Source organism: Poecilia reticulata, chromosome 22 (genome assembly GCF_904066995.2).
Source record: "Poecilia reticulata chromosome 22, P_reticulata-male-v2, whole genome shotgun sequence".
Lineage (NCBI taxonomy): Eukaryota > Metazoa > Chordata > Actinopteri > Cyprinodontiformes > Poeciliidae > Poecilia > Poecilia reticulata.
The window spans coordinates 22,884,545-22,899,822 of NC_088851.1; the positions used below are offsets into that span (position 1 = coordinate 22,884,545).

At 36.2% G+C, this 15,278-nt stretch overlaps 1 protein-coding gene across 10 annotated transcripts in view; it reads right to left on the reverse strand.

The window, feature by feature from the left end:
- The window catches only part of eml1 (EMAP like 1), a 63,528-nt gene that overhangs the window by 9,190 nt on the left and 39,060 nt on the right, over positions 1 to 15,278 (reverse strand). For 4 of the 10 annotated variants that reach the window (XM_017302615.2, XM_017302611.2, XM_017302617.2 and 1 more), the window contains 13 exons: positions 13,790 to 13,928; positions 11,864 to 11,878; positions 10,435 to 10,476; positions 9,739 to 9,867; positions 8,444 to 8,472; positions 7,706 to 7,732; positions 4,595 to 4,724; positions 2,493 to 2,642; positions 2,243 to 2,312; positions 1,547 to 1,657; positions 1,323 to 1,418; positions 1,104 to 1,238; positions 83 to 182 (listed from right to left, as the gene is read on the reverse strand). In XM_017302615.2, coding sequence (XP_017158104.2) covers positions 83 to 182; positions 1,104 to 1,238; positions 1,323 to 1,418; positions 1,547 to 1,657; positions 2,243 to 2,312; positions 2,493 to 2,642; positions 4,595 to 4,724; positions 7,706 to 7,732; positions 8,444 to 8,472; positions 9,739 to 9,867; positions 10,435 to 10,476; positions 11,864 to 11,878; positions 13,790 to 13,928 — 1,173 coding nt within the window. The remainder of the gene's footprint in view (positions 1 to 82; positions 183 to 1,103; positions 1,239 to 1,322; positions 1,419 to 1,546; positions 1,658 to 2,242; positions 2,313 to 2,492; positions 2,643 to 4,594; positions 4,725 to 7,705; positions 7,733 to 8,443; positions 8,473 to 9,738; positions 9,868 to 10,434; positions 10,477 to 11,863; positions 11,879 to 13,789; positions 13,929 to 15,278) is intronic. The other 6 variants (XM_008400015.3, XM_017302616.2, XM_017302612.2 and 3 more) reach the window with 5 other exon arrangements.

A 15,278-nucleotide genomic window follows, 5' to 3' on the forward strand; every position in this document is an offset into this window, starting at 1 on the left:
AAGATACTTGCGCTACAAACTAGACAAAGATACTTGGTAATATTTTGTGTTGTTGCAGTGTTCGTGCATGTTTTTTAGTTACCTTTTCCCCACACCAGGATGTTTCCACTGGAGTCTCCTGTGATAGCGTCGCCATTTTCAGCAAAGGTCACACACAGAACGAACTTGGGCTTCTCCTGTTTCTGTGACACAACACAAGAATTCACTGATTTCTTCCACTACATAAGAATTTACATTTTAATACAGATTTTCTTTCATTAAATCACATGTACAAGGTCTGAACTTCAACATATTTTATTTTCTCCAAATATTCTTGACTGGACCTCATATGCTCAAATGAACTCTCACTGGAGGTGTCTAATTTTGAAAGTTTGAAAAAGTTTTTTTTAAATTGATAAGTCAATGACATGCAATTATGAATGCACTGCAGCAGTTATAGTTATGGATATACTAAGAACGAGCGTTAAAACCCAGTTAAAGTGAATAGTGACTTTTGGACGATGGTATAGATGTTAGAGGGGTGGGTGTAAAAATAAGTTCATACTTCTTTGATAAAATCTAAGTGCAACTGATACATTTTTTGCCTAATGTTAGACCAGTGGTTCTTAACCTGGGTTCGATTGAACCCCAGGGGTTCGGTGAGTCGGTCTCAGGGGTTCGGTGGAGCCTCTGCCGCGGAGGTAAAGACACACTTGTGTAAAGTCGTGATGACGCCCCGCTTTGCCATCACTTGCTGCAGAGGATCACGTTACATAGCTTAGCCAATCAGAGCTGCGGAGGAGCCCTGATTGAAGGAGCTCCACTCTCAGCATGGATTTGAACTTGTGTCTTTAATTACTTCAGCAAAGCTCAGTTTTTACCAAATTCTATAGTCTAAATCTGCTCCTTAGTCGCATCTTTTCGGGGTTGGTACTGCCTCTAGTGGTGTGGGAGTGGTAACACAACTAATATAATTACATTACTAAATCAGAATACTGCAAAGTATTTTGTGTGTGTGTGTGGGGGGGGTGGAATAAGAAGGGTTTGGTGAATGCGCTTATGCAACTGGGGGGTTCGGTACCTCAAAAAAGGTTAAGAACCACTGTGTTAGACATTTCTCTTACCTCAAACAGCCCCTGCTTTTTGACCAGCATGCCTTTCTCCAGAGTCCAGAAATAGAGATGAGACTTGCCACAAGTCACAACAATGTTGCTGTCAGTCGGGTGAAAGTCTGCAGCAAACACCGACTCATTGGAGCACTGAGCAGACCCACAAAAAGAAACAAACAAGTCCAGTTCAGAAGGACAAACACCAGAACGCTCTGTACCAGAAGACGCTGCTACCTTTGCTTCGGCGAGCCTCTCCTCTCTCTGCCAGTCCCACACAGACAGGACATGGTCGTTGGAGTCATCCACGACGCAAAGCGTGTTTCCTCCATTCTGATTTCCAAAAGAAAAAAACACACACAAACCATATTGTGTTTATTTAGCTTCACAGGAAGAGAGCTAAAAGCTAACTCCTAGCAGAGCTGGAGAGGCGCTAAAGAGCGCTAGCTAGCGTCTCTTACCGACTTGGAGAAAGCCAGGCAGACGAGCGCTCGGTCGAAGAAGCCTGTGCCCAGAACGTGGAGCGTGTTGAGGCTGACAGAGTCCCACACGCGGACGTGAGGAGCCAGCTGCTGCCAGAAAAACAAACACCAAGTCAGGATACAATAATCCCTTCATTTAGCTTGGTAGATATGAATTACTTTGGAAAATTATCCAATCATAAACATCAAAAGTCTTGAAATATTTACAAAAGACTACTAAAAGAAACACATTTTCTTTTTGCAATAGACTATAAGAGGCTGGACGAAACATTCGTTCACACACACTTCAAATTTGACCTTTGACCTACAAAAGTTGAGACTATTTTCAAATAATATACTGAAAATTGCATAATAATGTAACTTCACTTTCTCAAAGACAAAAATATTTCATTTTTATTTAACACTCCACTTAACACTGAAAATGGAAGATATTTTAAATATCCAAAGCAAAACACAACAAAAAAAAAAACAATAAATAAAATGGAACTAAAAAACACAACCATAACCATAAATATTAATCAGAATAGAAATTATGGAGCTCCTTTCAATTTATTGTGCGATTAATTGCAACAGGTGTAGAAGTTGTGAGGCTCTACGACTCTTATTTAAATTTAACGTACCTTAATGTTGCTTCAGTAAAGCGTGAATGTAAAGAATCAATAAAAGTTCACTTACTTTTCCGTCTGAGGAGGTTCCTGCCACCTGCCCAGTCGCAATCGTGATTTTATCAGGGTGGACGGCCAAACTGAAGACGACAAGAAAAACATAAATAGTCTCTGAAAATAATCAGCCTGGTTGGGAAAACTGACATTCCTGATCAGAGTGGAGGAAATGAGATGAATTAAAATATATTTTTCTTAGACGTTTTAAATAAATCCTGGTTTTAATGATGGACGGGAAGCGGAAAGGCCAGTGTGTCTCTCACCACTTGATGTCGTCCGTGTGTCCTGTGTAGTGTCTCTGCAGCTGTTCGTCCACGTTGAACAGGACGACCACGGAGGCGATGAAATACACCGTCTCTCCCGTAGGAAGCAGGTACAGGTTGGAGCGACAGTCTCTGCCGCGGTAACCGTAGCTGGGTCAAAGGTCAAGGAATCCAAGTGGATGGAAATGGATTTGGCACAAGAACAATTTGTCAAAGAAGTTTAAGGTGTTTTAGGAAAAAAAAAAACTTCTAGTCTAATCAGTCACGTAAAATTTCAATAATATACATTGAAATTTGTGAATATAACCTTAAAAAGCATGGTTGTTTGTGCTTTCCTCCTCAGATTGTTTTGCCTTTCGGCTTTTTTCTATTCCTGCGAGGCTGAACTGCACGCCACATTCACTCCTGACAAGAAAGAATAAGCAAGGATGGTCACAGATGACGAGAAAACAGAAAAGAAAACAGCACAAGAGGAGCTGCTGACTGCTTGTGCCGTCGGCTTGTCAGCTGTGTGCCTGTTATTCCTGACTCCAGGCTGCAGGGCGACGAAAACAGATCGACTCCGACAAGCAGGGGAAACATTTACAGACTCTTCTTTCTCCAGAATAACAGGCTGAATTTATTATGCACACACAATTACTCAGCTGAACACTGAAAAAACACAAAAACGTAAATACTTTTGGTCTAGTTTCTAGCGCAAATATCTCAGTGCTCTTGAAATAAAACTAACTTACAAGCAACTTTTCAGCTTGTTTTAAGTCAATTCCTTTGTATTGATGGAAAAGTGCTGGTTCACTTATAACAAGACATACCAGAGGAACTAGCACTCTTTCAGCAATATTAAAGAGTTATTGATTTAAAACAAGCTCCTGTATATGCTGAATGTTTAGCAAGATATAACTTTTTCTTTTTCCAAGTGTTTTAAGATACGTGCTTAAAATACTTGGCAAGATTCTGTGCTATTGCAGTGTTGTTTCTGAATAGAAAGCCAATAACAAAACACTTGTCTTTTCCAGCAGAGTTCCGCTTGGGTTGCTAGGTGCCGAGCTGTGGTTGCTAGGTGACGAGCTGTGGTTGCTAGGTGACGAGCTGTGGTTGCTAGGTGACGGCACAGTGCCCAGAATTCCGACTCAACAATCTGGATTTCAAGTTTACCAAGACATTCGCATTAGAGATCCACCAATCTGATATTAATATATGTATCAGCCCAGACATTGAAAAAAAAATCATCCATAATGGTAGATCTATTCAGTCTAATTCTATGCTCAATTATTTACTTTACATTTAGAATACCTAATTATACTTTCTGAACGATTTGAAAGAAGTTTTGTTATTTTTTACATTTTGCCAATTTAGTCTGTCAGTTTCAATTTCTTTGTCATTTATGTTACATTGGCTCTTTTACTCACAATTTCACAGAGTGAACAAATTAAAGTTGTGTTGTTTTTACATGTTTGACCAAATTTGTGAAACTATTCACTGCAAAAACACAAAGTCTTACCAATTTTTTTGGTCTAGTTTCTTAGTACACTTGAAATAAGACAAAATCACTTTACAAGTGACTTTTCAGATTGTTTTAATTGTTTTAGGTATATAATTCCTTAATTTTAATGAAAAGTACTATTTCCACTGGAAGATTATTTAACTTATAATACATTTTTCCCATATCCAATATTAAGAAATTATTGACTTAAAAAATCTTCTATTTTATGCTGAAAAGTTACTTGTAAGTTAAAAAAAGACAAAACTAAGACATTTCTACAAGAAACTAGACCAAAAGTACTTGATAAGATTTGGTGTTTTTGCAGTGTATGGTGGATTGGTTATCAAATAAATGTGTAATTGAGCTATGATTGTATTCATTTAAAAAAGGAAACATTTTCAGTAAATTTAGCACTGTTTTTCTGAGTCGGATCGGTATGGGCCAATAATGCTAAACCTCAGATATTGGCATCAAAAGAAAACAAAAGCAGATCGGTGCATCCCCAACTAGCAATAGAAAGCAGATCAAAAATACTTGGTAGTATTTTGTGTTTTTGCAGTGAATGTTTCATTTCAGCTTTCATTTCTGCAGAAACCTCCCGGCAGCAGTGTCAGGATACACCCAGTCCAGTTTGAGCTTGTTGCTGGGCAGCTCGCCTCGGGCCTCCAGGCTGTAGCTGTCCACTTGGTCCTTAGGCATGAACATGGTGACGGGTCGTCCCTTCAAGAACATCTTCACATAACCTTCCTCTAGGAAAGGCAACAGAAAAGCCTCATTAAACCATGAGTTTATACACAAACAGATCAGAATAATTGACTTGGGAGAAATTAGTGAACGAAAGAAGTGCTGGTGAGTTCTGAGTGAGATTGGTTAAACAGAGTGATGCAACTGGGTGTGAAGGTGGAGTCTATTTAAGGGTTTATTGAGAACAGATAATTAAAAACAGAAAAATTACAAAAACCAATGTCTTAAACTGGCTTTTATTGATCATTTCAAACACATCTGTGTGAAAACAAGGGGCACAAAATGAACAGCAGATGCTTTTAAAACACACAGCAGAGATTCAAAACAAAATTCAGAGACAAGCAAATGACATGTTGTCATCAGTGTAAAATGTTAACCTATAAAAATAATCCATGCAGAGGACAAAAACAGAAACAAATCTGAACATTTTGTACCAAAACGTTCAGGAGAGGGGATAATATTAGCCTAAATTAAAACTTTTTCAGGTTTGAAACTGTTAGTCCGATTAATCATGAACAAAAGAAGCACAAATTAGTTTAAATAATAGTCAACTAGTTTAATCATTAACTGAAGTATACAGATTCAAAAACAAACATATTCAGAGCATTTAAGATAAAAACCTGATTTGTCTGTAAATATGTTTTATCCAAAAAGTGGCGTAGTTTTTGCTTCACCTGGTTCAAACACACTAAACGAGTGCTGTTTTATTGCTTTTTAGGCAATCTTTTTTTAAAAGGAATTGATTAGGGGTTTTTTTGTGCATATTTTAATGCATTTCTAATATTGCATAAATGAGGTTAAGTGAAAAATCTAGAATGCGGCTATTTTAAAAAATCCAATTAACTGAATAATCGTCAAAATAATCAACCATCCAGGCAGTTAATTATCAGAATAATTGAATATTCCGACTATTATTCGATTATTTATCAGAATATTTGATTAATCGTCAGAATAATCAAATAATGTGACGATTAATCATTAGAATATTCGATTAATCGTCAGAATAAATTGATGACAAAAACAACCGCTAGCTGCAGCTGTAATTTTTTCTAACAATAGATAACTTTAGAAGGTCAGATCTAAATTAAGCCATGAATTAGCCTGTTTAACCTAAAACAGTAATATTTCAAAAGTTGAGTGTTGATGTTTTGCGCTGGTAAATCTGAAAGTACTGGCTGGGAACTACAGAGCAGAGGAGGGACGATACACGTGAAAAGAAGGTGGAGAAAGTTGGATGTTAGATGATTGAAATTTCTTTTTATGTCACACTGAGGGAGAGTAAAGAACAAACTAAGCTACTAAAACAAGGAAAGAAGGGAAACTGATTATAAATCACCAACATTTTTAATATATAGTAAAATATTTTACTGGAGCAGCTTGATTTTTGTTTAAAAGTGTTTACAAAATACAGAGTTTTATCTCATAAAAGCTTAATGTTTCAGTAGCTGTGTTTCTATTAAATAAGAAACTCAACATTTCTATATAACTTTATATTTTAGTCAGTCTGATTATGTAAATACTATCTCAACTATTAAATGCTTGATGTTTTGAGTGGCCTTTTTACCAAATACATTTTTACTCTTACTTGAGTGATTTCTTATATGGCTAATTTTTACTTTTACTTGAGTAAAACTATGTTTTTGCAGTGCAACTCTCTTTGTCTACTCCCCCCACTTTTGGTTTTAATCCCTCTGAAAGAAAGCTGCATGTTTCAGGAAATTACTCTCTGCTTTTTTCTTTTTTTTTGGCACAGATACAAAACAAAAAGCTGAAAACTCAGAAAAGATTCAATAGAAACTGTGTCAGTGTGCAAATACTCATTCCAAGTGCAGGGAGACTGCAAGAGCAGGAGTTAAAAAAACAACCTGGAAGCAACTGCAAGGCATTGAGTGGCAGACATCTTTGTGTCGTTACTATGGTGACCAAACCTGACTGAAGTTAGCAAACAGACAGCAACCGCTGCAAAAACATAAAGTCTTACCAAGTGTTTTATTTTATTTTTTTATCTCAACTTACTTCGAATAAGACAAAATTAACTTACAGCTACGGTTGTCACGGTAACAAATTTTTATGGATGATAAATTGTCTCAAAGGTTATCGTGAAAAACGATAACATTGTTGTTTTGAGACCGTTTTCAAGTAATATAATGGTAATAATGCAAGAACAAGTTCTCAAAGATCAATAAACTTTAGATTCTAACAAACATTTAATGCTAGAACTGGAAGACATTTTAAATATCCAAAATAAATGAAACAGAAATATCAAATGAAATGAATTTCGAAATGTCTGTAAACAAAATTATCCTTCAAAAAAAGAAATGAGAACTTGTTGAGACTGAAGACTTTTATCATCCAGTATTTTGTAGAAAGAGAGAAAAAAAGAAAAACAATAAATCATGAAAATGGTTGAGTTTGTTTTAACTGATTTATTGTGAGAAGCCTATTTACAAGAGACTTTTCAGCAACAAATAGGAGCTTATTTTAAGTCAATAATTTCTTCATATTTATAAGAAAACTACTATTTCCACTGGCAGATTATTTCACTTATAACAAAGACATTTTTTCTATGTTTTCAGTAAAAATAATCAGCCACTGGCACCAGTACTTTTCTAATAAATATTAAGAAATTATTGACTTAAAAGAAGCTGAAATGTTACTTCCAAGTTAGTTTTGTCTTACTTCAAGTTGAGTAAGATTTTTGTGGTAGAAAGTAAAAAATACTTGGTGCGTCTTTGTGTTTCTGCAGCTCTGAGTGGAGGTTAGGTGGGATGTTTGTGAGTTAATTTTTCCACAGGGAAAGTTTCAAACGCAGCTCAGCTCCTGCTCCAGTCTGGACAGCTTTCTGCTCTCGCCATGTCCGGGTTTTTATTGCTTCTCTTCAGGCCTGAGAGCAGCGGCTTCACGTCTGAATGAATCTGAACCGATGAGCAGAGAGCTGTGCAGGCAGGGCGGAGGTAGGGGGGGCAGCGCAGGGGCCCTGGCCTACCTTTGCAGTGGGTCACACGTCGCATCCCTTGTAAAGGTCAGAGAGACACACAAGCACCAGATGAAGGCTGGCATCGCTTCCTCACCTCTACAGTGACCTCACTTCCTGTTTCCTGGTGAACGGCAGCTTCTGTCCATGATGTATTTAATAAACCACCGCAAGTTTCTAACAGTTTCTCTCCAACTTCATCATTTTTAAAATGTTTTTCATCTATTTTTTTTTTTAATCATGTTAAAAAGAAAGCTGCATGTTTGATCAAATATTAAGTGAAAGATTCTGCATGTATGTTGAGCATTGGTAAGATTTTCTTAGTTAAATAACAATAAATGTAAACCTAAATTTGCCCGGGGTGTGAATACTTGTGTAACAAATACTGTATAAGTATAAAATATAACAACAATAACGGCTCCTACTGCTGTGGTGGATTTAATTTATTGTAACAAAAACCTGAAACTGCTTCTGAACTGAAATCTACAAAAAAAATTTGTTTTAATAAGCAAAGATTTTGTAATGAATTTTGAAGCAAGAATAAAACGATATGAGGTGAATATGTGTTAAATGTAAAGAATGAGCGATGAGAAAATGAATGTTTAACAGTGACATTTAAAGCAGGACATCATGGAAAGAAGCTGAAATAGACGTCTGTGACACAGAAGTCACAGCTGATATTAAATTTGTTTTTTGGAAAAAATAACATCGGCTCTCATCTCTTTGAAAAAGAAAAAACAGAACCCTTACCTGCATTGAACACTGGATCCCTCTGTTTGCTGCAAAATAAATGAATAAACACACAACTGTCAGTCACCCAAGCTCACACACTTCGGTTTAGAAAACTAAAAACCTGAAGAATCAGTAGCTGCGTTTAACCATAAAATTGTGCAAATTTTAATTTTGAAAATAAATTTGCTTAATGGAGACACAGCAATAAAAAAAAACTAAAAAAAAACCCTCCAGTTTTATGACAAAAACGTTTTTGTGCTAGGACGAGTCGGCGTTTCGAAACACGTTTTTAGCATCACAAAAGTCACAACAGCCGGATGTTACTACTGAAGAAAACAACGAAGAAGACGATGACAGGAAGTGGTGGGAGGATGAGCTCTCAGCATTGGTCAAAAAATGAACTGAACTAAGAGTAGCGCTACTTAAACATGTTTTTTACTCAGAAGTAAAAGGTCGTTCTCCAAGAAATTACTCAAGTACAGTAAAAAAAACAAAACAGTATTTCGTTAAAAGTCTACTCAGGTACTGAATAACTGATCAAATTCTGATTACATTTTTAAAAATTACATAATCAGAAAGTTTGGTGCTTTAAGGACCAAGAAGACAATGATTTATACAAGTCACAAAAAATAACAAAATCAGGCAAAATAAAATTTTTCCAAATCAGTTTCTTTCAATAAAAACTTTTGAAACTAAGAAAAACCGCAGGTGTGTGTCTGGTGACTTTTAGGTCAAAACCTGATTGTTTTTCATTCACTGGGTAGAAAATCCAGAAAGTAATCTCAATTACTTTCTGGATTACTTGATTCTTGATTACTCAAGTAATCAAGAGTAGTAATACTTCTTAATAAAATTAAATTAAAAGTAAAAAGTACAGCGTAGTAAAAATGCTCCTAAAAGTAAAGTAAATAAAATAAATACTGAAGTAAATGTAACTAGTCACTTCCCACCTCGGGCTCTCACAGCATCACAGTTTATAAAACGTTGTGTGTCAGTCAAACGTGTTGAATCCACAGCTCTTCAGTAAAATGGCCGACTATAATTGCTCCCACGCGGCTTGTCGCTCCAACGCCTGAATAAGACGCCGTCGTTTCCTCTGACGGCTGAATTATAAATGCATCTTACTGTTCACATCCGTCGCTGCCGTGATTTTTAATGACTTATTGCGTCAAGAAGCTCATTCACGTGTTATTTTAATTCAGCAACTGCAAAATTGTTTTTGTTGGGGTTTTTTTTTACATTAGGAGAATATTGACAAAGATTTCCACACATTGGGGATGGAAACGCAGGTAGTGACTGAGGTTTGGGTTTACCTGTCGCTTCTCTTGCCGCTGGAGTTGCTGCCCGTTGACCCGGCCCGGGTTCGGTTCCCTTTGGAGTCGCCCGAATCCTTGCGAGCGAGAGTCCCCACGTGTTCGTTTGAGTTGGCTCTCCTCACAGTGCTGCAGGACAAACACAAGCAGCAAAACCAGTGAGTGGAGGCAGACAGAATAATGGGCCGTAAAATTACCTGACGGCAGCGTCTGTGAGCTGCCAAGCAAAGATTTCATCCATAAATATTTGTTTTTATGCTCCATCAGCAACACGAAGGCGTTTGAGACATAAAGAACAACCTCTCATCTTGCTGCTGAAATTAGGGATGCAAGTTATCGATTAATGAGTTGATCAAAAGTTGATTTGTCTCATCAACTAATGATTAATTGATCAGCGGCTTTTCTTAAGAATCTGAGTTTTCTCTTGTACCCAGAGGGCTCAGTCTTCTCATATGGCGGGCTAAATGTTTCATGATATGCTGAATTTTTAAAAAAGCTTTTAAAATGTAACATTATTTTGTGTCAGCTGTATTAACTAAGTGATAAAATAGAAAATTGTAGTTTGCATCCCTAGATTACAGTATTTTTACATTTCCTCTAACAAAGGTAAAAATAAAAATAATTAAAATCTGTTTTATTCGTATAACAATCTATTGGTAAAACAACAACTTGTATTCAAATTGGAAAAATAACCACCTCCTACTTAGGCAGAGAGTTTCAAAGACTGCTGATCCTGTCCTAAAAACATACAAACATATAAAACAGTCACAATAAATTAAGTTTGCTTCACTGCCTTCCAAAGCAACAAGCAGCAAATTAGGCAGCAAATAAAAAGGTGTTTGCTCAGTCAGTGTTATTGTCTGCTTCAAACCGGCTGAAATACATAAAACATTGGAATTTGTTGAAGTGCAAAATGATAAGATCGTATTTCTCCACTGGAATATATTTAAACCAACAACGCGTCAGAATAAAAGCAGCGCTGTGCAGATCTGCATCAGGGCAGCCGGGTTTTTTTCCCACAACAAAAAAAAGAGCCAAATCAGCAGCCAGCAGGCAGACAGGCCATCTAATCCAGTCTGCCCAGAACCTGAAACTCGCCGCTGGCTTTTATCCCTTCTGCACAAACTGTGTGTGTTTTTATTCGAAGCAGCAGAGGAACAACTGTTTGCTCTGTTTTTCCCGTGAGGAATCACGGCGTCCTAATTGGACCGCAGGGCTTTAAAGGCTGCAGCAACACGAGAAGCGACTGGAAGCTTAAATTGATACAAACATCAGAGAGTCAGTGGGAGAAAGTTAAAGTAAAATCCAACTTTCTGTGTTTATGCACTGCAAAAACACAAAATCTTACAAAGTATTTTTTTTGAAAAAGTGAAAACTTATTTAATCCCTAAATTTAATGAAATATATAATTTACCAATTGAGTAATTACCTGAAAAGCGTAATTAAAAACATGCATTTATATGCCTGTTTAATTTACTCTGCCAAAGTAAAATCTAAACTAAATTATTACACATACACATATAAAACTCTCATGCAGTCATAAAACAGAGATGTGTGTTTAATAGGAACAAATTAAAGTCAGATTAAAATGTTTAATGGTCTTCATGGCTTCTGTTGATCTGATTAGTTCAGGACATAGAAAAACACAACCTGCACTGCAAAAACACAAAATCTTACCAAATGTTTTAGTTTATAGTGCAAACATCTTAGTACACTTGAAATAAGTCAAAACTAACTTTAAAGTAACGTTTTAGCAAGTTATAGGAGCTTGTTTTAAGTCAATAATTCCTTAATTTTTATTAAAAAGTTCTAGTTCCACTGGCAGATTATAAAATTTATAACAAGACATTTTTCTCATGTTTCAATTGAATTAATCTGCCAGTGGAACTAGAACCTTTTAATCAAAATTAAGGAATTATTGACTTAAAACAAACTCCTATTTCATGATGAAAAGATGGTTGTAAGTCATTTTTGTCTTATTTGAAGTGTACCAAGTTATTTACAGTAGAGGCTTGAACCAAAATACTGAAGGTAAGGTTTTCTGTTTTTGCAGTGCAGGAGGTGAAATGACAGAAGGTGAAGTTTTAGTTTTAAATGGCGGCGATGTTAGCTGGTTGACTCTCACCTGAGGGACAAAATTCTGGTGGGAAGAGACAAACAGGACAAAACATGAGATGAAAACAGGAGATGCTTTCAAAAACAGGCTGCAGGAGAGGATGTGTCTGGGAAAACACGACACGATACACGAGGAGAGGGGAAAAACTCAGAAATAGAAACATTTATTTCAGTTTTCCAGTTAAAAAAAACTCTTACAGTGAAATTTCTCTAAGTAGCAATAAAATTTTTGAGCTTTTGCTAATTTGACACTTTTGACTGTCACTACAAAAAATTGTATAAAAGAAACAGGCGGTTCATAAGTATGCAAAGGGAAAGTTTAGTGGAAGAAAAACCTATTGTAGGAATTTAGGATTATTAAAGAAAGTCTCATTCTAGTGAGTTACAGGGAATGTTCAGGATATGGGCTACACCTGCTGCATTTCTTATTATTTTTACTGTGGAACTGGAGTCGATGTGGGAAGAATCTTAATTTGATCAAAGGAGAAAAAGGACTGAACTGTTACTCCAATTCTGACATTAGATTCTGCATTTCATTTGAAAATCAATTTCCCAGTTTCTCGAAAAACTGCAGAGAGGAACAAAAATCCTTTGCTGTTACCTAGCAACCACAGCCAAGTCTAGTAGCCCTGTTGCCTGGCAACCCAAAATGGAGCTCCAGCACGAGTGGTCAGCTGATAGCTGATTTGACCACTGCTGGAAAAGATGTGTTTATTCGTTGACTTACCATCTCTAAACCATTTGCTGCATTCTTGTTGGTCGTGCAGGAGGCTCCACTTTTGCTTTTCAAGCATGTACGGTTATATAGATTTGCATATTTGCAGCCATTTTGACGTGCGAGTTGAAACATTCAGTTGGGAGGGGGGGGATGGCAAGCAGCAGATTATTTGGATTTAAAGTGACAGAGACCCTAAAACAGCTCAACACAGGCAGAACTGAGCAGACTGATATCTCACTATCTAAGAATGATTCTTTTAGAAAGTTTTTCCTCTAGTTTTAGTAAACACAGGCAGACGGTGTTAGAGCTGGGAGGTTTGTTTGGACTGAGCTGCTCCTCATCTGATTATGTTAACGTCAACCAGGAATGGGGAAAAAACTTTTGTTTCCCTGGCAGACTTAGTTTGTAGCTTGACCTCCACGTGAACGCACACACCGCAGTGACAAAGACGTCTGGCAGACTTAGTTTGTAGCTTGACCTCCACGTGAACACACACACCGCAGTGACAGAGACGTCTCTCCCTGCGTCAGCCTCGTTAAACGTCAGTGAGTTTGGCTGGTGGAAAAGCTGAAATGTGAGAATACAAACGGCAGAAACACAAAGCAACGCGGCTGTGTGGACCGAAGATTTACAACAGCATTAATAAAACTAGGGCTGCAGTTAAGGATTATTTTAATAATCAAATATTATTCTGACGATTAATCGGGTAATCAAATAAAAATGCAAACAATTTAATTCCTTTTTAAAACAAAATTAATGTTAAATGCAAAATTTATATATATATCTTTTCAACAGTTTTTAATTATTGTTCTAACCATGTTGCTCTTCCTGCAAATGGTTCCTTAGAGTCTTTTTACTCCAGTTAATTGATTAATCAGTCACTAAATTAATAATCGATTAATCACAATTAATTCGGTTAATCGTTTCAGCACTTAATAAGACCTGCTGAATCTTTCATATAAATAGCACAAAATATGTTTAACAAAATGAAATAAAAAACAAAAAACAAATCTATTAATCTGCTGAATAGTATGACGGAGTATTAGGACGATGCTAAGAAAATGAAACTAATAAAATTATAAGAATAAAATTGTAATATTACAAAAATAAAAATAAAATAACATGAGAATAAAGTTGCAAATAATTAAATTTTTGTGTTAGTTTGTTACTCCTGGCTCTCCGTCGCAGGACGGTACTCCCTTTGTTTTGGTTCCTGACCTCCTGTTGGCTGCCGGGCCGGCGTCCTTCCGGGTCCCGGGTCCAGACGGGGAGGGCAGGGTGCTGCTGCCTTTCTTCGGCAGGACGGTCCCGTTGTTGACCGTGGGCCGCAGCGGCAGAGTGGCGATCATCGGCCTGGCTGGAGGACAAACAACAAGCCGGACGGTGAGGAGCGACAGCTGCAGCGGCGAAACGGTTACATCAGCGACGAGGGAGGAGAAAATAACAAATATAAAAAACTAAACTTTATACCAGGATTTACATTTTAGTAACATTCAGCTACTGTTTGGATGTTTTGACGTTATTCTGGAGGGTCTATTAAGCCCACTTACTGGATTTGGACACATTATTTCCAGGAGAATTTGCCATTCTGATAAATTTCTTGTAATTATAAAAATGTTTAATTATGAAGTTAGAAAGACCAAAAGTGTTTATATTCATTGGCCTTGCAGCTGACAATTATTCTTAGTTGATTATTCTGATGATTAATCAATTAATCGGATAAAAAATTGGCACATTTAGCAGATTTTTCAGCTAACAAATTAAATTATTTATTTTTTTACAATATTAGAAATACACTAAAAGATGGAAACAAATAATTTTGCTTTTTAAATAAGAAAAACATTTTATTTTCTAAAATGTAATGACAGCGCAAGATTATTTACAGCAAAAGATGCTAAAAAATATATATTTCTAACATCAACATGTGAAAAGAGCAGATTTCTGCTTTATTTATTAATTGTTTGTTTGATTATCTGATTAATAATTTGATTGAAAAAGGTGGCAGTTTATTTTTACCCAGGTGAAACTAAAATTTACATTTAATTTTTTTAATCTTAAATACTAAATGTATATATTTTTGTTCGATTTTGACTTAATTACTGCTCTGAATAAGTTATTGTTTTCAGCAGAATTACCTTTTTTGAGTCGGTGTACTGCAGTCAACAATTAATCAATCACTAAATGAGTTGGCAGTTGTTTTAAGTAATAATTTAATAATAATAATTAATCACGGTTAATGCGATGAATTGTTTTTGCCCTAATATTTATCACTGAACCTTAAATGTCTCTCCTTCTATCCACATCCTTTAACATGACGACAGATTCAGATTTAAAACGTTTATTCATCCAAAGAGGAAAATAAACGTTGCCATAACTGATTAATTAAAATTTTAATTTTAAAAAACATTTTTCCTTAGAACTACATGTTATTTGACAGATAACATGACGTTACAAACCAAATGCAAAAGTATTCACACCCCTTTGGTAAAAGTCTATGTGTTCCTATCTTTCCCCTTTATAATGGCACTAATTACTGTTGCACTATTATATAAAATCCCAATACGAAACATTAATGTGACAAAATCAATGGAAGTTCAAAGGGTTTGAATATTTTTGCTTTATCTGCAGTGATAAATATTTAATAGATGCAGTTTCATCCAGCAGAGACAGACATGCATGCAAACTCTAGTTCTATCTGCTCTATCTC